Raw genomic sequence first — 21,270 nt, 5'->3', positions numbered from 1 at the left:
AAAGAGCCCAATTGTTCAGTCAGTTTCGTACGCATATCCGACACTGACAATGCGGCCCGATCATCATCTGCTGAGGGATAACCGCTCATCCACGCTAGTCACACGGTTGGGCGACACGTAGGGGCACCGACAATGTTGCCCCACATGCTAGCCTCCAGGGCGTGTACATATAGCCACGTAATACCGTGACACGCCCACCGAAACGCAGAGGCTGCGCACGGCCCCCCCGAGACGTGTCCCGGCCTGTCAGCTTTAGATATTCATTCGCACCTCCCGTCATCCACATCTCCGCGACAAGTATACGCGGCGACGGATAGAGATTAGAGCAGAGCTTAGGCGCGGACGAAAGTGGGAAGATTAGTTTTTAACCCCATTTGTTCCTCCGCATCGCATCGAGCTATATAAAGGTAGGCGAGGGGGAAGCACGGAGGGAGGGTTTTGGAATTTGGCCGCCGTTAACCGCGCGTGAGCTGAGAGCCGAGACCCAGCGGAAGCGGAGGAGGAGGAGGCGCTGTTGCTGCTACGAGCCCGACCCTCTAACACACACATACACACGAGCGCGCTCGCCTTGTGGGAGGAGCTGCTTTGGCGGCGGTTTCCGGCGGCGAGGATGAGCGGCGGAGGAGGCGGAGGGAGGGGGCCGGCGGCGGGACCGGTGCCAGCGTCCGCGAGGAAGCTGGTGCAGGGGCTCAAGGAGATCGTGAGCCGCTCCGACGCGGAGATCTACGCAGCGCTGCGCGACTGCGGCATGGACCCTGACGAGGCGGTCAGCCGCCTCCTCTCCCAAGGTCCCATCTGCTCCACAGCACCCCGCTCCCCCTCTTTCCCTGCACCCCTTAAGGTCTTCGCTCAAGTTTTGGCTGCGTTGGTTAGCCTTTGGGCTGTGCTTGTGGCGAATGGATTGGAACAAACGTGCCCGTTTCGTTCCACCTCAGGGATTTATGCTGATTTAGTATTGTGCTGATGGAGTCCCCAGTCCGGGGCTGTTACGAAGATTTGTACCTTTGTAGAGTGTTCCTTTTGCGTTTATTACGCCCCTGGTTTAGGATGGGGTTGTACGTTGTTTGTTCGTTTTTTTGCGTGCTATTTTTAGTGGTGCTTTTATATTTCCGAGTACGTCAGCATTAACCTTCTTGTTTGGATGAGAGGAGCAGTAGCACATGGGTGGAATAGTTTGGATATTTTTATTTTGTCATAAGGCCTTGTTTCATTTTGTGTTTGACGGTGGATGAAATAACTTTTTGAACATGGGACTAGTTTTCGGTTACTGAACTAGTGAACTATGCTATGCTGAAATGTAGAATGTAGTTAGTTAAGGGACGCTTACTAATTCAAGCAAGATTTTTGCTGTTGCATCAAATGCAAAAGTCTGTAGTAGCTATAATGCCCTCAAAGAAAAACAATTAAGGGCTTTTGAAAAGCCAAGCACACCCTACCTTTATGGGGAGAACGTAGTTGATCCTTTAGGGTAAGGGAAGGAAAAGAAAAAAAAAACAAATCCTTCGATCGAATGCCATGGAGGACCCAAAACCTAGTTGCTTTTGGATTTTAAGTTCCTTCATGGTACCCAAGTTCTATTGAATTGGATTCGAGGCCTAACTATCTAAGTTTGTGTTTGATTAGGAATTGCGGATAAGAGAAGGATACGATACAAAAAAATGGGCCAATAACATCTAGGATCTTCAGTTATGACAGTCTTAAAAAGTTGGATTGTTTAATTTGAATTTGCAAATGATGAACATGATGTGGTTTGTCCCTTTGATATTTTATGTTCCTTCCGCATCTTGTATACAACAACAAAGCCTTTAGTCCCAAACAAGTTGGGGTAGGCTAGAGCTGAAACCCATAAGATCTCGTAACCAACTCATGGTTCTAACTGAAACCCATAAGATCTCGTAATCAACTCATGGTTCTAGCACATGGATAACTAGCTCCCATGCACCCATGACCATGGCTAGTTCCTTGGTGATATTCCAGTCCTTCAGATCTCTCTTTACGGACTCCTCCCATGTCAAGTTCGGTCTACCCTGACCTCTCTCACTGGAGCTTCTAGAGGCCTGCGTTGACTATGGTCAAACCATCTCAGACGATGTTGGACAAGTTTCTCCTCAGTCGGTGCTACCCCAACTCTATCCTATATATCATCATTCTGGTCTCGACCCTTCCTTGTGTGGCCACACATCCATCTCAAGATGTGCATCTCCACCGCACCCAAATGTTGAACATTGCGCCTTCTAGTTGGCCAACACTCAACACCATACAAGATTGTGGGTCGAATTGCCGTCCTATAGAACTTGCCTTTTAGCTTTTGTGGCATTCTCTTGTCACATAGAACGCCAGAAGCTTGGCGCCACTTCATCCATCCGACTTTGATTCGATGGCTTGCATCTTTATCGGTATCACAATCCTTCTGCAGCATTGACCCCAAATATCGAAGATGTCCTTCTGAGGTACCACTTGTCCATCAAGGCTAACCTCCTCCTCGTGCCTAGTAGTACTGAAACCACACCTCATGTGCTTGGCTTTAGTTCACTAAGCCAAAAATCTTTCGATTCCAAGGGTTGTCTCCATGGCTCCAACTTTCTATTAACCACCGCCCGACTATCATCGACCAACACCGCATCATCCGCAAAGAGCATACTCCATGAGATATCTCCTTGTATATCCTTGGTGACCTCATCCATCACCAAAGCAAAAAAGACAATGGCTCAAAGCTGACCCTTGACGCAGTCCTGTTTTAATCAGGAAGCCATCAGTGTCACCATCACTTATTCGAACACTTGTCACAACATTATCATACATGTCCTTGATGAGGGTAATGTACTTTGTTTGGAATTTGTGTTTCTCCAAGTCCCACCACATCACATTCCGCGGTATCTTATCGTAGGCCTTCTCCAAGTTAATGAACATCATACGCAAGTCCCTCTTTTGCTCCATGTATCACTCCATAAGTTGTCATACCAAGAAAATGGCATCCATGGTTGACCTCACAGACATGAAAGCAAACTGATTTTTGGTCACGCTTGTCATTCTTCTTAAGCGATGCTTAAGGACTCTCCCATAGCTTCATTTTATGGCTCATCATCTTAATTTCACGATAATTAGTACAACTTTGAACATCCCTTTGTTCTTAAAGATTGGTACTAATATACCCCGCCTTCATTCTTCTGGCATCTTGTTTGCTCGAAAAATGAGGTTAAAAAGCTTATTTAGCCATACTCGCTATATATCTGAGGCCCCTCCACACCTAAATGGGTATACAATTAGGGCCCATCACCTTGCCTCCTTTTCAAAGCCTCCTTGACCAACTCTGGTATCATTGCACAAAATGCCTGCTGGTATCATCAAAGGAGTCGTCGAGTTCAATGGCAGAGCTCTCACTCTCTCCATTGAACAACTTGTCGAAGTACTCCCGCCATCTATGCTTAATCTCCTCGCCCTTCACCAGGAATTGATCCATTCTTGATGCATTTGACTTGGTTTACATCCCTCTTCTTCCTCCCTCAGATCTTGGCCATCTTGTAGATGTCCCTTTCGCCTTCCTTCGTGTCTAAGCGCTGGTAGAGGTCCTCGTACGCCTGACCCCTTGCTTCACTCACAGTTCGCTTTGCGGTCTTCTTTGCCACCTTGTACTTCTCAATGTTGTGTTAAGCTTCATGCACTAGCCAACGTAACCAAAAGTCCGAACGGATGGAAAGGGCTAGGCAATCCACATATACACTTCAACACCCCCTCTCACGTGTGACATGGAAAGTCAACACATGAATAGACTCAGAGGTATGGCTCAAGAGGCCGAAAAGTCCGGACGGATGGAAAGGGCTAGGCAATCCACATATACACTTCAACACCCCCTTTCACGTGTGACATGAAAAGTCAACACATGAATAGACTCAGAGGTATGGCTCAAGAGGCCGATACGTGGACACAAAGGGGGGCAGGAGCAATTTTTGAATAAATTGCGAAAGCCAGGACTTGAACTCAAGACCTTAGACTCTGATACCATGTTAAGCTTCATGCACTAGCCAACGCAACCAAAAGTCCAAACTGATGGAAAGGGCTAGACAATCCACATATACACTTCAATAGTCTGCACCCCTATCCACTCCTATCCTGTAGGCAACGTCTGAAACAGTCTTTCTTCTCCTTCATAGTCTTCTGGACATCATTGTTCCGTCATCAGGCATCTTTTGCTTCTCTTCTCCTTCCCTTGGTCACTCCAAACTCCTTTGAAGCCACCTTGCGAATGCAAGTCGCCATCTTCATCCACATATTGTCTGCATCATCTCCTTCCTCCCAACGGCCCTCTTAATGACCCTCTCCTTGAAAGCCCGAGCTGCCTCCCCCTTGAGCTTCCACCACTTCATTCTAGTGACTTTGGTGCGCTTATCCCGCTGGACACAAATCCGAAAGCGGAAGCCAATGTATCGTGTATGCGGTGCAGAATTCAGATGAACTTGTCTCGGTTTTATTTTGGAACGTGGCTTAATGTGGGTCTGTTGGAAGGAGACTAGTCTTGTTCTTGAACAACCCACAAGTATAAGTTCAGATTTCGTTAAGATGTTCAAGCTGTCTCCACTGGATATGTGCTTATGAAGCTTATACAGGAGCTTAAACTGGCCAAGACAGATCTGAAATGATGAAATGGTATTTTAAGTGCCTTGGTTGCTCCTCTGGTTTGGTCTTCTGTCTTCGCATTAGCTGCTGAGATTGAAAGTGATGTTTATGGTTTGAGATTCACATGTCCTGTTTTTTTTTTTTTTGTCTTGAACAGAATACTTGATTTCTCCTGTTGGTTAGTGCTTTCTTTTTCCCATTGGTTACTGTTTACTATTGACTGTAGTGCATTTTCTTCTTCACTCATGATCCTTATTTGCATCTGTTGTCATTTGTTGTAAGAGGTAATTTGAGTTTATAAGTTGTAAAATACCTAAATTAGCGAGGGAAGATGAGACTTGCATGTGGGAGCCAGAATCTCGTTTAATTGAATGCTCGTAGTTGCCTATGTTATTTTGCACTTTGTCCATTTGCATACCTTAAGATCGCTACCACTTGTATCTTACTTTCATGCAAGGAACTGGGGCCTAATTCCTTGGTGTCTCCCATTTCATTCTTGTTATAACAGACCAATCTCTACCACAGAGTTTCTTTAATTTGTATGACCAACCTTTTATTAATCCAAAGATTATGCGTGAACATTGTGGATATACTGAGTGAATTATTGCCTCGTCTATATTACTGTTTGAATTACATGAATGTCTTTCTTTGATTTACCTGGCATGTTTCGGATGATTGATGCATGTCTTGCAATTCAACAGAAAGTTATACTACTAACAGCAGTTTGAGATTGATCTGATATTATTTCATAGTCTCAGTAGCCCTCTTATGTAAGGCATCTCACACATTGCCCGTGTTTTTCCAGATACTTTTCAAGAGGTAAAGAACAAACGCGACAAGAAAAAGGAGGTCAGTTGATTATGATATTCAACTTGTATCTGTGCCACTTGCGTACTTGTAGCTAATATTATTTTTAGTAGGTCCTCCAACTCTCCAAAATGAAAAAAAGGCTTGTATCTAGTCTACTATTGACCATATAATTTTCATTACTAGGATGAATGAAAGCAATGAGAATTGGTCAATATATCAGACGTTTTGTTTACTGTTGGTGACCTTTTTGTGTTAGAAAGTTTAAATATCCAATTAATTTCCTAACTATTGATTTACTATGCTGTGCTTTAGTCTTGAGAACTTACATCAAGCATATATTGAAATTTATACAGGTGAATAAAGGTACACCTGAGCCAAGATCCCGAGGAGCAAATAACTCAAGCAGTCGTGCTGCTAGAGGTGGCACAGATCGTACTAGCCGAAGCAGTTCAGTTCAGTCTGTATCCGGAGGAGTTGGTAAGATAAAAAATGTTTGTATCCATGAGTTTTCACATTTTTCTATAATCTTTCTCATGCCCATTTCAATCCTACTAGACCACGTGGCTTCAAGGTCATCAATATTGGGCCCTGGTGGTTCATCAACTTATTCTACTCAGAAGCTAACAGCTCCGAGGTAATAAAGGCTGAAGACGTAGAAGTTTCTGCTGGTCTATTTGAGTTTTTATTTGTTATTGTTAACTGACCTTTTTTGCTTTATATATTGCAGTTCCTTTGCAAACAAGAACGCGGTTCCTGATGGCTCATGCGGACCATTACAATCATTGTCGGGATTTCAGCAGAATTGGTGTGGGGTGCCTGGTCAGATGTCAATGGCTGATATAGTTAAAATGGGCAGATCTCAAGGAAGGTCTTCCAGCAAGTCTACGGCTACGGCAGACAAAGCATTTGCTGGTCAAAACCCATCTTTGTCAAATGAAACTAACCATAACACAAAACAATCCGCAAGCACAGTCCCCCCGACAACATTTGACCAAGGATTTCCAGCTCTTCCAGATCCTGTTCCTCAAGTTATAAATTCTAATCATGCTTCGGCAGACAGCCACCAAACACAAAACGTTTGGTTTCAACAGGACGGGCCACCATCACAAAGTCAATTCACAGCCCCTGAGCCATCTCGCAGCCCATTATCATTTGTGGCATCATTGGAGTCATCAGTGCTGGTTGCTGATTCCGTTAACTTGCATGAGAAGTCTCACACAGAAGATAACACCTCAATTGTAAAGCAGACAGCAATACCTTCTGAGAGACACTTGGAAGTTCTTCACGACAAAGTTCAGTTTGGTGATGAATTGTTGCAGAACTCAAGTACATACCAATCTCAAATGCATTCATTTGGTGATGAAGGTTGGTATAGATCTCAAATTGCAAATCTTGTGACGAATGGAACTTCCTTTTCTGGTTATGCGTCTTAAAAGTAAATTACCAATGTGTTTTTTTTGTCACAAATTAGATGCTCATACTTTTTCGAGGTTGGATAATACATATAATGATCTTTGTATTTCTTTGTGAGGAAATAATAGTCTGTTATCTGATGGGTGATAGCTCTCCTTGGGGAGGTTGAAACGTTCCTCCAACTGGCTAGTCTGATGTTTGGACGTTTGGACCCCCCACCCCTGACCAGCAGCAGACGGCACAGGCCCCCGCATCGTTGCGGGCGACTCGGGTGGATCCGCCGTCGCCTGCCTACCTCCCTCCCTCTATCCACGACTTTCCTCCCGCCGCTGGCAGGCGCTGCCAGGGGCAAAGCCCCTCGTGGTTGGCCGGCGGCAGGGCCTTCTTCCTCCTCGGCAGGGGCGCGCAACGCGGGGTGCGGCGGCTTGGCCAGGATGCAGTGCTGGCGTGGGGCGTTGAGACAGCGGCGTGCCGCAGCCGGGCCGACGGCGCGGTTGGGTGGCGCGGTTGTAGAGGCTGCGTGGTGAGGAGCGTGGCGGCGGCGTGCCCTGTAGATCTGGCGCGGTGGCGTCTCGATCTGGCGGATCAGGATTTGCGGGGGGTGGTGACGGCCGCTGTGGGTCCCTGTAGCGGGGTCACGGCTCGTGGTGCCGTCTTCGATGGACTAGGGCCTGCGTGGCTGTTCTGGCGGCCGGTGGCGTCTGATCCGGTCACTGTCCTCTGGCCCTGATCGGTGTGCTTCTCTCCTACAGGTTCCTGGCGGTGTCGGCGTGGCCGCGGATGGAGCTAGTGGAGGAGATCCAAATTGGGGGAAACCCCTTGGTCTGCCCCGGCCGGCCGCGCTGCCGGCGTGGCCGCGGATGGAGCTAGTGGAGGAGATCCAAATTGGGGGAAACCCCTTGGTCTGCCCCGGCCGGCCGCGCTGCCGTCGACGCTCAAGGGCGCCGTTGTTCTTCTTGGAGACGTCGGTCTACATCTGCTCCTCCACTTCCCACCTCACTGCCTCTCGCGTGAAAACCCTAACTCCGGTCGGCGGCGGCGGCGTCCTTGAAGCCGTGACCTTCCTGAAGGCGTCGCCTTGAGGGCTGAGTGGTGGTGGGCACTGTGCGGCTCCTTGACGGTTGCTGGTGGTGGGCTGTGTTTCGGGGGAAACCCTAAGATCTGGCCTTCCAGATCGAACGATGGCGGTACTGCGGTGCCGTTTCTCTCTTGGGAGCATCGTTTGTGGAGCAGTGCTGGATGACAGAGGCAGAAGGTGGAGTGGCTTCGTCTTGCCCGGAGCTTTGGTGAAGCTGTCAAGTCATGCCTGGCCGACAGGTGCTACGCTGAGTCATGCCTGGTTGGCAAGTGCTACGCACGATAGTTCTTCCAGAATCTTCGTGTCTGGACGGATGAGCGCAGGGCGGTGGCGCTGTTGGTGCCGTGATGGCGTCGAGGATGTCCGGATTGGCAAAGATGATACAGATCTCTCTCCTAAAGATGGGTCAGTGGGCCAATGATGATGGCGGCTTCTAATGTGTGCGTATGGTGTGCGCTTTAGGTCTGTCGCACTGGCTGTTGGTCCCGATACGTTATGTGGATGGATTGGCGACAACACCGGTTTTATATATGGGGAGTGAGCACTCCACATTATCGAGTCTGTAGGTGTGAAGGGTGGCTTCAGATGGTTTGATGTATATTTTGACAGGCCTTTGTGGAATAATTAATAAAGATGGCTGCATGCATCGATTGACGCAGAGGCCGGGGGTTTAACCTCCTTTTCTGAAAAAAACTCTGACCAGCTAACCACCTTAAGTACGTTTAAACACCTAGTGAATATTTCGGTTGTAGTAAGAAAAAACATAAACATGGATCAGGCATACTGTCTAGTGGCTCACAGGGATGCTATTCAATGTGGCATTGCCTTTGCATAGGAAGCGAAAACCGGTCATCCACTCATTGCTCAGTTTTGCACTTTTTTTTTGAGAAAACGCAAGGAGCGTTTGCGTTTCATTCATTGAAAAGGTGGGAGATTACATACCTCCTAAGAGGTGTTGTTACAATGCAAATTTGTCATCAATGGACGTCCCAGGAGGTGGGCAGTACAACCCTCAGCCCTTGTGCCCCAGCTTGTGCCCAACATTTGGCTTCTACTTTGATCCTGTCAACTAGTGCATCTATCGAGGGTCTCGCATTGTTGAAGACACAATCATTTTGCTGTTTCCAAATCATCCAACGGACCAGCATCGTGATGGATTGTAGAGCCCTCTGGAGTGCGGGCGGGGTTTGCGCCTTCGCCCGTTGCCACCAGTCCTGCCGTTTTGCCCTTTGATGCTTTAAAGTGCTAGGGTATTTGCCACTAAGAATACCGTGTTAAAAATTAATTTTGATTACATCAATAAAGTCATATATTATAATAAATATTTTTTACTTTTCTTAGCAAACTTTGTTTTTATATTGATTAGTAAATGAAAGTTGCAATCTTGAATGCTGAACATGCATCGATATGTTTTTAGATGCCACTAGTAACTTTGTCCTCCCGTCAAGGTAAATGGTTCTTGAGTAATGTTCAAATGATGTAAGATTGCGGGTTTACAACTGTAGCTACATGGATCAACTATTGGTTTATGTAGTCTCAGTATATGCATGTTCCGGCGATTGTGATTTTGAAGAATATCCAGGATCATAGTCGTAGCTTTGCCTTTTAGTATGTACTAGTATCTTCAAACAAGCTACAAATCATATTGGTGCACAAATATGCTGGCATCCATGCATCTACTCTGAATGTTAGTAATGATTACTAGTATTTGGGGAAAGGAAAATATGACAATCCTATAGTAAATTATCAAGTTTGATATTGCATAGGGGTCAAAAAAAAGTTTAGCATTGCATCTATAAAACACTTAAACTACAAATTATGGAAGGTGATTTTTATTGATACAGTTGAAAGTTCGAACGATATTGCATGATTAATTAATTCATACTCCTCTGTCCCAAATTACCTCTCTTAGATTTGTCTAGATACGTGCCATATCTTGACAAATCTAAGACAAGTAATTTGGGACGAAGGTAATTCTTAGCAACACAAGAGGGTTAGGTAACTGTACGAGTATATAGATTTTTATGGAAGGCTCTACACTTCATCACACGGTCAACAACAACAACAACAAAGCCTTTAGTACCAAACAAGTTGGGGTAGGCTAGAGGTGAAACCCATCAAATCTCGCGACCAACCCATGGTTTTGGCACATGGATCGCAAGCTTCCACGCACCCCTATCCATGGCTAGTTCTTTGCTGATAGTATAGTCCTTCAGATCTCTCTTCGCGGACTCCTCCCATGTCAAGTTCGGTCTACCTCGGCCTCTTTTGACATTATCAGCACGCTTTAGCCATCCGCTATGCACTGAAGCTTCTTGAGGCCTGCGCTGAATATACCCAAACCATCTCAGACGATGTTGGACAAGCTTCACTTCAATCGGTGCTACCCCAACTCTATCTCGTATATCATCGTTCTGGACTCGGTCCTTCCTTGTGTGGTTACACATCCATCTCAACATGCGCATCTCCGACACACCTAACTGTTGCACGTGTCGTCTTTTAGTTGGCTAACAGTCATCTCCATATAACTGTTACAGTATATCTGGATTGCACTAGCCCTTTCCATCAGTTCAGACTTTTGGTTGCGTTGGCTAGTGCATGAAGCTTAACATGGTATCAGAGCTAAGATCTCGAGTTCAAGTCCTGGCTTTCACAATTTATTTAAAAATTGCTGGTAGCCCCCCTTTCTGTCCATGTAGAGGCCTCTTGAGTCATACGTAAGTTTCGCGTGCCGACGCTCTCTTCCGGTTGCACGCTTTGACTTGTCTTTCCCGTCACAGGTGAGAGGGGGTGTTACAGTATATGTGGATTGCACTAGCCCTTTCCATCAGTTCGGACTTTTGGTTGCGTTGGCTAGTGCATGAAGCTTAACAATAACATTGCGGGTCGAACCGCCGTCCTATAGAACTTTCTTTTTTAGCTTTTGTGGCACTCTCTTGTCATAGAGAATGATAGAAGCTTGGCGCCACTTCAACCATCCGGCTTTGATTCGATGGTTCACATCTTCATCGATATTCCTATTCTTCTGCAGCATTGACCCCAAATATCGAAAGGTGTCCTTTTGAGGCACCACCTGCCCATCAACACTAACCTCCTCCTCCTCCTCATGCCTAGTAGTATTGAAACCGCACCACATGTACTCGGTTTTAGTTCTACTATGTCTAAAACCTTTTGATTCCAAGGTTTGTCTCCATAGCTCTAACTTCATATTGACCCTGTCCGACTATCATCGACTAGCATCACATCATCTGCAAAGAGCATACACCATGTGATATCTCCTTGTGTATCCTTTGTGACCTCATCCATAACGAAGGCAGAAAGATAAGGGCTCAAGGCTGGCCCTTGGACATCAGTGTCGCCATCACTTGTTCGAACACTTGTCACAACATTATCGTACATGTCCTTTGTGAGGGTAATGTACTTTGCTGGGACTTTGTGCTTCTCCAACACCCACCACATGACATTTCGTGGTATTTTATCATAAGCCTTCTCCAAGTCAATGCACAACATATGCAGGTCCTTCTTTTGCTCCTTGTGTCTCTCCATAAGTTGTCCTACCAAGAAAATGGCTTCCATGACCTCCTAGGCATGAAACCAAACTGATTTTTGGTCATGCTTGTCATTTTCTTAAGCGGTGCTTAATGACTCCCTCCCATAGCTTCATGGTATGTCTCATCAGCTTAATTCCCCGGTAATTAGTACAACTCTGAACACCCCCCTTGTTCTTGAAGATTGGAACTAATAAACTCTGTCTCCATTCTTCTGGCATCTTGTTTGCCCAAAAAATGAGGTTGGAAAGCTTGGTTAGCCATACTATCGCCATGTCCTCGAGGCCTCTCCACATCTCATGGGGATACAGTCAGGGCCCATCGCCTTGCCTCCTTTCATCTTTTTAAAGCCTCCTTGATCTCCGACTCCTGGATTTGCCGCACAAAACGCCTGCTAGTATCATCAAAGGAGTCTTCCAGTTCAATGGTAGAGCTCTCATTCTTCCCATTGAACAACTTGTGGAAGTACTCCCGCCATCTATGCTTAATCTCCTCAGCCTTCACCAGGAGCTCGTCTGCTCCTTCTTTGATGCATTTGACTTGGTCAACATCCCTTGTCTTCTTCTCTCGGGTCTTGGCCATCTTATAGATGTCCCTTTCGCCTTCCTTCGTGTCTAACGATTGGTAGAGGTCCTCATATGCCAGATCCCTTGCTTCACTCACAACTTGCTTTGCGGCCTTCTTTGCCATCTTGTACTTCTCTATGTTATCCGCACTCCTACCCAGGTATAGGTGTTTGAAACAATCTTTCTTCTCCTTAATAGCCTTCTGGACATCGTCGTACATCACACGGTACAATCTTCAATTACATACATGCCCCAACCTGCACACAAATGTTCTATATGTTGTGCTAACTCTTTGCCAGTGGTGAAAATTTATGCAGGATACGTGTAACTTGTTTCAAGATCCTAGTCTTATCTTCAATTGCATATATACGATTTGAACTTTTAGTTGTGTTAGTGCAATCCAGTCTATAAAAATGTCTATAAGTTGTGCCAACTCTTTAGTCTTTACTGGCGGTGAGTATTTATGAACCATGCTTGTTTGAACATAGTAGTGCGGTCTTTAAGGCACATATATGATTTGAACTTCCAGTTGTGTTAGGATACTCCTACTACTTGTATACACAGCTGTTCTGTATGCTGTGCCAACTCTTTACCAGCGGGATGAGCAATGAGCCTGTTAGGGTTAATTTGACTAAGAGCCATTATCTCCAATAGAGCCACTGACACATGTTCATGGAGGCTGTGGTGGTTGCAGTTTTGCAGAACTGCCACATATAATTTTTTTCATACACATCATCTTTATGTGCTACCAATACAAGTGAAAATATTGTTTAGTCCTTCTTTTCTATGTTCATTCACTAACAAACTTTGTATATGCTACGTCCTTATTGTCTTAAACGCTGTTCTTTTATAATTATAACATGTATGATTACTAATAGGGACTCTGATGACGCAATCGTTTGCAGTTGAAGTTTCCAATGTTGATGTCGACTCAGCTGCAACGAACTTTCAGCATCTAAGCTTGCAAAACGAAGATCCATCAGCAGCTAATTCTGCTGATGATAATCCAGCGGTTATAATCCCCGATCATCTACAACTTGAAAATACAGACTGCACGCATCTGAGCTTTGGTAGTTTTGAATCTGGTGCCTTCTCTGGATTGCTTCCATCCAAGGTCCCTAAATATAGTGTGGAAGAGGTGCCCAACTCAGATGAAACTCCATCAGTTGATCAAATAGATGCCAGGTGCAAACTAATTTCCTGCTATGTTCGTATTCATGACACAAAATGCATCTTGTCTTATGGCACCTTTCTCACAGGAATCAAGATTACTATGACAATGGTGCTCTACATTCATCAGCAAATGAAGATGTTGAAACCAGAATTGGTACCAACATTGAGAATATTGATGTCCCTTCAGTTTCGCAGCCTGATACACTGATGCAGGGTGCTCTAGATGTGCCTGGTCTTCAGTATAACCCACCATCAGTTTCAGATCATGTGTATCCGAACACAACACAGCCAAATATAATGGAGAGCCAACAAGGAAACACGCAAGCACAACATCTTTCTCATTTTTCAGGCTTGCTGGTATAGTTGTCTTCTTCCAGATATGGGATCACATACATACTGGATAGTTTAATTCTAAATGGAAACCAATAAAACTTATCTTTCCATCACAAACATGGTGGGTAGTTTCATTCTAAAGGGAAACCAATAAACTTATCTTTTCATATGTTTAGCACCTGAACTTTTGATTTATCACCTTGAAGAAAGCATACGCACTGTGTGGGAGTCTGGGACTAATATAAGACTTTCCTGATGTTGGGACTTGCTGAAGCTTTAGAACTGCATGTTTAGCTTGTTATCGAGGTTTGTTAGAGTACATATGTAAGGTGTAGCTGTTACAAAAGGGTCTTTGTTATTCCTAGATAAATGTGCTACATATAAGGTTGGTCTGTAGCTTAAGCATGAAAAACATGCAGTGCATTTAGAACTGCATAAGCATAACAATTAATGTGAATCCTAGACCATACTAATATATAATCTTAAAAAGCTAGATGGTTTCAAGTTTTTACATGTTATTAATGTAAGGTTAGCTTTATCTAGTACTGAAATGGTAGAGCTGCTGGATCACTAATGGGAAAGGTACCCGTGCAAGAGTGGTTCTATTTTGTACTCCCTCCCTTCCGGTTTAGAGGGCTCGAATCTGAAATCTCATCAACCAAGGTAGATTACGAGTGGATGACACAAGTTTTTGTGGACACAAAACTGCCCAATGAAATATTTCCCACATATTTGATTCCCGAAGCAATAAATGTAACATCCCCTTTCTCATTGGACTTGCATAGTAAATGTAGAATAAGATGCATGCATGACCACTAATTCCCTCTCTCTTATCTCTGAGTTAAATGTGATGTGAGACTCAAAGCACTTTGACTCGATTAGACTCAAAGTCAGCCTAATACAATGAAAATCTGAACTTTTTTAGATGAGCCCTTCAAACCGGGTCAGCAAGCACGAAGATCATGCTATTTTGGACCGGGTCGCGAGAGGCACAACATCCTTTTTTCACTTGGGAAACCATTCTCTCTGCCACCTGTCCTCTTTACCCCAAAATCGCGAGAAGACAATTAATTGCTGCCTTCCTCCTTTCTTCCTTCCTCCCTGTTTGCTGCCTCTAGGTTCAGGCTCCAGCTCTATCGTGGCTGCGCCGTCATCCTGCTCTAGCTATACACACCTTCGATCTTGTTAAGCTTCATGTGCTAGCCAACGCAACCAAAAGTCCAAATGATGGAAAGGGCTAGGCAATCCACATAATATGCACTTCAACACCCCCTCTCACGTGTGACGCGGAAAGTCAACACGTGGGTAGACTCAAAGGTATGGTTCAAGAGACCTATACATGGACAAAGGGGGGCAACAACAATTTTTGGATAAATTGCGAAAGCGGGACTTGAACTCAAGACCTTGGGCCCTGATACCATCTTAATCTAGATGCACCGGCCAACACAACCAAAAGTGGAAAGGGCTAGGCAATCCACATATACACTTCAACCCCCCCTCTCATGTGTGACGCGGAAAGTCAACACGTGGATAGACTCAGAGGTATGGCTCAAAAAAAAAGGCCGACCATCACAGTCCTTCCTCCCTCCCTCCCTCCCTCCCAACCCTAGCCGCCTCCCCCTCCCCCTCCCCCTCCCTTCCTCGCCGCCGCCTGAGGCAGCCGCCGGGCAAGCCCGGGGCGCCAAGGATGGTGGCGGCGGGGCCTAGGCTGCCCTGTCTCTCCATGCGGAGTCCTGGATCTGGAGCGGCGGCTCCATTGGCGAGGCACGACAGGCTAGCAGCCGTGCGGGATGTGGATCCGGCGTCTCGGCCGCGCGGGCGGCGGGATCCGGTGGTCGCTGGCGTCCGGCGACGGCTTTTGCAGTGGCCGGTGCGCGCGATCTAGCGCCTCCCTTCCTTCCCTGCGGCGGGCGGGCCAGCCTGGTCAGGCCGCGCTTCCTTGGATTGCCGGTTTTATACAGGAGGTGCTGCTAGTGGTGGGGATCTAGTTCGGGCGAAATCCCTGGTCGGCCATGGTCGGCCGCGTCGATGGCGACGCCTGAGGGCGCCGTTCCCCTCCTTGGAGGCATCGGCATGGACTGATCCCCTCACTTCCCCTTCCCCTAGGTCTTCCGGGCGAAAGCCTTAACTTTGTTGGGTGGCGGCGGCGCTCACGGCGCCGTTCCCTTCTTGAAGGCGCCGCTTTGGAACCTTGGGGCTGGGTGGCGCTTGTGGGTGGTGGGCGACGGCGATGGTGCGACCCTATCCTAGCATGGATCTCCGTCCTGCTTGGAGATGGACTCGCGTAGGTGGAGGTCGTCGTTTGGCGTCATGATGGCGTCGATGGCGGAGGCACCTGCCAAGGCTGGTACCTCAATCTGATCTGAAGATGGACCAGTGGAAGATGGCGGCGACGACACATGTAAGTGCGTCGGACCGGTTTGTACCCCGGACCCGGTATGTGGCTCGGTCAAGGTCTCCGGCTTTAGATGTTAGGTTTAGGTGAGAGGTCTGGGTATTTGGTCCAGCTTGCACCCCTTCATCATATGGATAGGAATAGCGGTAGATGTTGTCAAGATGGTGGATTCAGGCATATTGTTGTACTGCTTTGTAAGGTCCTCGAGAATAATCAATAAAATGGCCGCATGCATCTCCCAGATGCAGAGGCCGGGGGTCATCCTCCTTTTCTAAAAAAATAAAATAAAAAAAATACGTGGACAAAAAAAACCAGGACTTGAACTCAAGACCTTGGCCCCCGGTGAAGCTTCATGCACTAGCCAATGCAACCAAAAATCCAAACTGATGGAAAGGGCTAGGCAATCCACATATACACTTCAACAGATGTTACATGTGCTCCGGTGAGTCTGTAGTGCAGTTTTCTTTGCTCTAGCAGTATGGTGGCACACTTAAGTATGGGCTTGCCTTGGGGACATGCCAGGGTTTACATTTTTGTTCTTCAAAATTTTAACTGAAATGTTCAAACTTATGGTGATCCGAGGAATACCAATTTATTTGTCTCAAAATTTAAAGTCAAATCCATACCAAATTTAAACCTTGACCAAAAACCATTGAACCAAATTCCTGGGGTTATCTCTGATCATTTCGAGGGGACCGAAACCACATCATCACTAGAGTGCAGGCTGGCCGACAGGTTGGGTTCCTTCAGATCATCCTGCAGCGCTTGGTCACCTTGTTCCGCAGAACAGCAATCTAGTCCTCCGCTTTCCTGAGAATCAGTTTGCAATCGGCCTAAAATCCATCAATCGATAACCAAATTATCAAGAATTCACGATATATATTATTCTCTTCTTTATTGAGATTGCTACTTGTGCAAGAAATTGTAATGCAGGGCCATGCGAATGAGTGATCCGAAATACCTTGCTGATGTTTGGAACAAACAACATACCCAGGCTTTTTCCTTCACTTCGACTCCGCCAGGAGGTTCTTGCACTATTGATATATACATAGATTTGCAGATCTGTTAGTAACGATGGCTCGATGTAGGGGAGTGTCTCATCTGCCTTCTCTCTGGCATGCATCTGCACCCAGATCAACGCTGCTCTAGTTCTGGACGATGGGCCGAGAGAGCTCATGATTCCACTCTGTGGGGTCAGTGAAGGACCAAAGAAGAGGATTTCTGTGTTGCGGCATGGATAACTGAGGGGATGGTGCTACATATGTACTCGAGTTAGTCTTTTAGGTTGAGAATATTGTGAAGCTTGATTTGTTGGCTAATCACAATCAGATGTGAGCCCAGTTTGTTCTGTGAGGTTAGTTGGGACGTTGCACAGTGGAGTGATAGGAGGCGTGACACCACGACCACCAACTCCAACTTATAAGTTAGCAAAAAATATATAATGATGTACTCCCTCCATTCCAAAATAATTGAAGTTCTAGGATAGTCCTAAGTCAAATTTCATTAAGTTTGACCAAGTCTATATAAAATACATCAACATCTACAAAACCAAACTTACTTCATTAGATTGATTATGAAATATATGTTCATATTATAACTCCCTCCGATCCAAAATAAGTGTCGTGATTTTAATACAAATTTGAACTAAAACCACGACACTTATTTTGGATCGGAGGGAGTATTTGGTATTTTAGATAGTTGCGTATTTTTCTATAGACTTGGTCAAACTTTAACTTCAATTATTTTGGAACGAAGGGAGTAGAATCTGTGTCTGCTTGGTCAATGGCCTAAAATGTTTATTTTGTGTTGCATGCTGCTCTGGTTATACTCCCTCCGTTCCTAAATATTTGTCTTTCTAGAGATTTCACTACGGATTACATATGGATGTATATAGACATAATTTAAAATGTAGATTCACTCATTTTGCTTCGTATGTAGTCCATAGTTGAATCTTTAAAAAGACAAATATTTAGGAACAGAGGGAGTATTTATGTACCACTTCTCTTTTCCTTAATTGTGCTGGTTCCTGGACAGTGTGACTGTTAGTATATGAAGGCGTCTGAAATTAAATCAATCCTCTGAAACTCAACAACGGATTTCTTGAGTATTGAGTAGGATGGGATTGTATTTCTTTGTTGTATTACCTTTCTCCTAATTTTCCTTCTGTTTTACACTTACAGGCACATCAAGCTAATACTCTGCAAAACAACTTCTTGGGATCAAATCTTACCCCGCACCGGGATTTTGACTTTTCACCGTTTTTATCAGCACAGTCAGCTATGAAGTATAACCCAGCTGTGCCAACTACCAGTTACCCAATCTCCATGCAAGAGGTAATTACAATTTTTGCACTGTTTCCTCTTTTATGTTGGTGCACTTTGTTCTGAAGTAAGTCAGATGTAATAGTTTATTTTGAGCAATGAATGTAGTAGTGCCAAGATGCATCTTTTCGGTGTGAAACTTATATTGATCATTTTGTGGAACTTATTTTGGGCAATGAATGTAGTAGCAACTTCATAAAATATTTTGGTAGGCATAAGCATAATATTTCTGTTGGTACCAAATTTCCAACTGGGAGGTTCTCCTACATTGTTTTGGACGTTCTTCTCATCTTGTGCAATATAAAGGAGCAGCTCCAGTGTGAGTGAAGACAGGTGGTCAAGAAGAGAAAAGAGAAATAGCACTATCATGGCGTGTGTCATTAACATTTAGGTGCTGCTGTTTGAACTTATGTTCTTCTGAGTTTCAGTTTTTCTGAATATTTTTGCAGAATTTAAACCAAGGGGGTTTCTCCAACACTCAGTCTACACAAAATCCTCCCAGTACGAGCATTCCATCAGGGCTACCTCAACCTCAGCAATTATCTTTACATCCGTACTCTCAGCCAACTCTACCCCTGGGGCCTTTTGCCAATTTAGTTGGCTATCCATACTTGCCTCAAAACTACTATGTACCACCAGCAGCCTTCCAGCAAGCGTATTCAAGTAATGGACCTTTCCATCAATCTGGTGGCGGTGCTGCTGCTCTGCCTGGATCTGCTACGAAGTACTCGATGCCGCAGTACAAGAGCAGCCTTCCTGTCACGAGCCCACCACAGCATTCATCAGCAGGCTCTGGTTATGGAGGCTTTGGAAGCTCAAGTAATATACCTAATTTTGGCCAAAACCAGAGTGCTTCCCCTGCCACGACTATGGGGATTGATGAAGCTTTAAGTTCACAGTTCAAAGAGGCTAATCATTACATGGCCCTACAGCAGGTAAAGGGTGCTACATTCTTTCGTCTAGCTTCTGAAATTCTGGCATGCTTGTTTTGTACCACTGAGGATTTGTTCATTTCATTCTGGGGTGTTCATCTGTGGCTCTTTTCAGAGCGACAACTCAGCGATGTGGCTTCATGGAGCTGCTGGTTCAAGAGCTGTTTCAGCTGTTCCACCTGGTAACTTTTACGGCTTCCAGGGCCAGAGCACGCAGGGTGGTTTCCGCGAGGTGCAACAGCCCTCTCAATACGGTGGTCTTGGGTATCCGAGCTTCTACCAGTCGCAGAATGGTATGCAACAGGAGCACCCGCAGAACCCTGCCGAGGGAAGCTTGAACAGCTCCCAGAATGCCCCGTCTCAGCCATCACACCAGATGTGGCAGCACAGCTACTAAGATGTAGGTCTGTGCTTCTGTAGAAGAAGCGTCTTCTAGGCTATCTGCGTACCCTTGGCATGCGTCCTATGAAGCAGACGAGCTGAGCTGCCTTCTTGAGCGCCAAGAAGGGGAGGTCGATGTTTTAGTTTCGAAGTATGTCGGTTTTCCCTTTTCCCCCCTCTTCTTTCTGACTTGTTGCGTGTCTCGGGACTAGTTTCAGAACATCGTGAGTTCTACTCAATAGTGAGCTGCTGTCTTGTAACAGTAAGAACTAACTTATTTTTTTTTTTTGGAAAAAAGAGGAACGAATCCCCCAGCCTCTGCATCAAATCAATTGATGCATGCAGTCATATTATTAAACAAGTATAAAAACAAAGTCGTATGTCCACGAAGGACTCACAATCTAAGCATGACAAAAGCAAATAAGTAAAATTAAAAAACTGCCACATCCGGTAAGACCAAAATCGGGCTACGATGCCTATACATCTAGCTTATTATTAACATGTCATTCAAATTGACTGAAGATAGCCTAGTGACCGTCTCGTATGGATCCAAGTTGTGGCCCTGTATATAACCTGTAAAAAATTATTGAAGATCTTGCCATTGAAAATCATGTCATTTTTAGTGTTTCATATGGCCCAAAATAATGCACATATTTCAATCCGGATATGATTCGTTATACTTTCGTCTACTCCACTGAGTCACATCCCAAATATCATATTGATATTCGTTGATGAATTAATGTTGAAGGCAATATAAACATTGCGCCATAACAATTTTGCTAGTGGACAATCGAGAAAAAGGTGTCTAATTGAAACTGTTTCATTTTGATCACAATAGCAACATCTAGAGCTACCTGCCCATCTCCGCTTTATCAAATTATCCTTGGTTATTACAAGTTCTTTGTGTACAAACCACATGGATATTTTTATTTCAAGCGGTACTTTAATCTTTCAAATATGTAATGATCTGGAAAGAGGCCTAGAGTCAATTAAACCAATGTACATTGATTTTACTCATAAATCGCCATTCGCGAACAAATTCTAGTGAATCTTATCGGGCTGATCAGATAATTGAACATCCATCAATCGTCTCAACAAGTGCAATCATCAATCCCAACGTTCTCCCACTAGACATCGCTGAAATTGGATATTAAGAGGTACCGTATGTAATATTGTGACAATATAATCTTCTTTACGTTGTACAATATTGTATAGGGACGGATATTGTAGGGCTAGAGGAGTATCCCCAAGCCATGTGTCCTCCCAGAATCTGGTTGTGGTACCGTTACCAACTAAAAACTTTACCTGCCGAAAGAAAGTTACCTTTATCTTCATTAACCCCTTCCAAAAAGGTGAGTCGTTAGGTCTATCAGTGACCTCTAGTTCTTTCCAACTACAATTATTTAGGTATAGAGGGAGTAGAATGTAGGTACTTATTTCTTAAAATATGTACCCACGTCCATTCAATCTTAGTAGAAATCATGTATAACCACTTGCTAAGCATACATTTATCTTCACTTCTAAATTTTCAATCCCTAGATCCCTTGGTCTTTGGGTTTGCAGATAATATCCCACCTTGACAATCTGTGTTTTTTCTTAGCTTCCTTACACTACGAGAAAAAACGAGATCGGTAAAAGTTTAATATTTTTGTAGGTAGATTCAACATTTTGGAAACAAAAACAGCAGAAAGTTGCTGCCAAGAAGA

General features: G+C 45.0%; 1 protein-coding gene and 1 long non-coding RNA gene across 3 annotated transcripts; one reads left to right on the top strand and one right to left on the bottom strand.

Moving 5' to 3' along the window:
- The first annotated feature begins 293 nt into the window (after window positions 1-293).
- LOC123444030 lies at window positions 294-19,830 on the top strand. 2 transcript variants are annotated; one of them, XM_045120625.1, is made up of 10 exons: window positions 294-788; window positions 5,420-5,463; window positions 5,778-5,901; window positions 5,980-6,058; window positions 6,152-6,789; window positions 12,908-13,214; window positions 13,289-13,559; window positions 18,111-18,263; window positions 18,701-19,186; window positions 19,299-19,830. In XM_045120625.1, exons 1-10 carry the CDS (start codon window positions 611-613, stop codon window positions 19,578-19,580), a joined length of 2,562 nt encoding a protein of 853 aa, XP_044976560.1. In that variant the 5' UTR covers window positions 294-610; the 3' UTR covers window positions 19,581-19,830. The 2 variants fall into 2 exon arrangements, with proteins under 2 accessions (XP_044976560.1, XP_044976561.1); XM_045120626.1 differs by having other exon boundaries at window positions 295-788; window positions 12,935-13,214.
- LOC123444031 lies at window positions 16,315-17,797 on the bottom strand. The gene is made up of 2 exons (XR_006630931.1): window positions 16,892-17,797; window positions 16,315-16,740 (listed from the first exon to the last, which is right to left on the bottom strand). It is a non-coding gene; the product is annotated as an uncharacterized LOC123444031 (long non-coding RNA).
- Window positions 19,831-21,270: the final 1,440 nt, after the last annotated feature.

This window comes from Hordeum vulgare, chromosome 3H (genome assembly GCF_904849725.1).
Source record: "Hordeum vulgare subsp. vulgare chromosome 3H, MorexV3_pseudomolecules_assembly, whole genome shotgun sequence".
NCBI lineage: Eukaryota > Viridiplantae > Streptophyta > Magnoliopsida > Poales > Poaceae > Hordeum > Hordeum vulgare.
The sequence above is the reverse complement of the archived record's forward strand: the minus strand, read 5'-3'. Positions and strand labels throughout refer to the sequence as shown.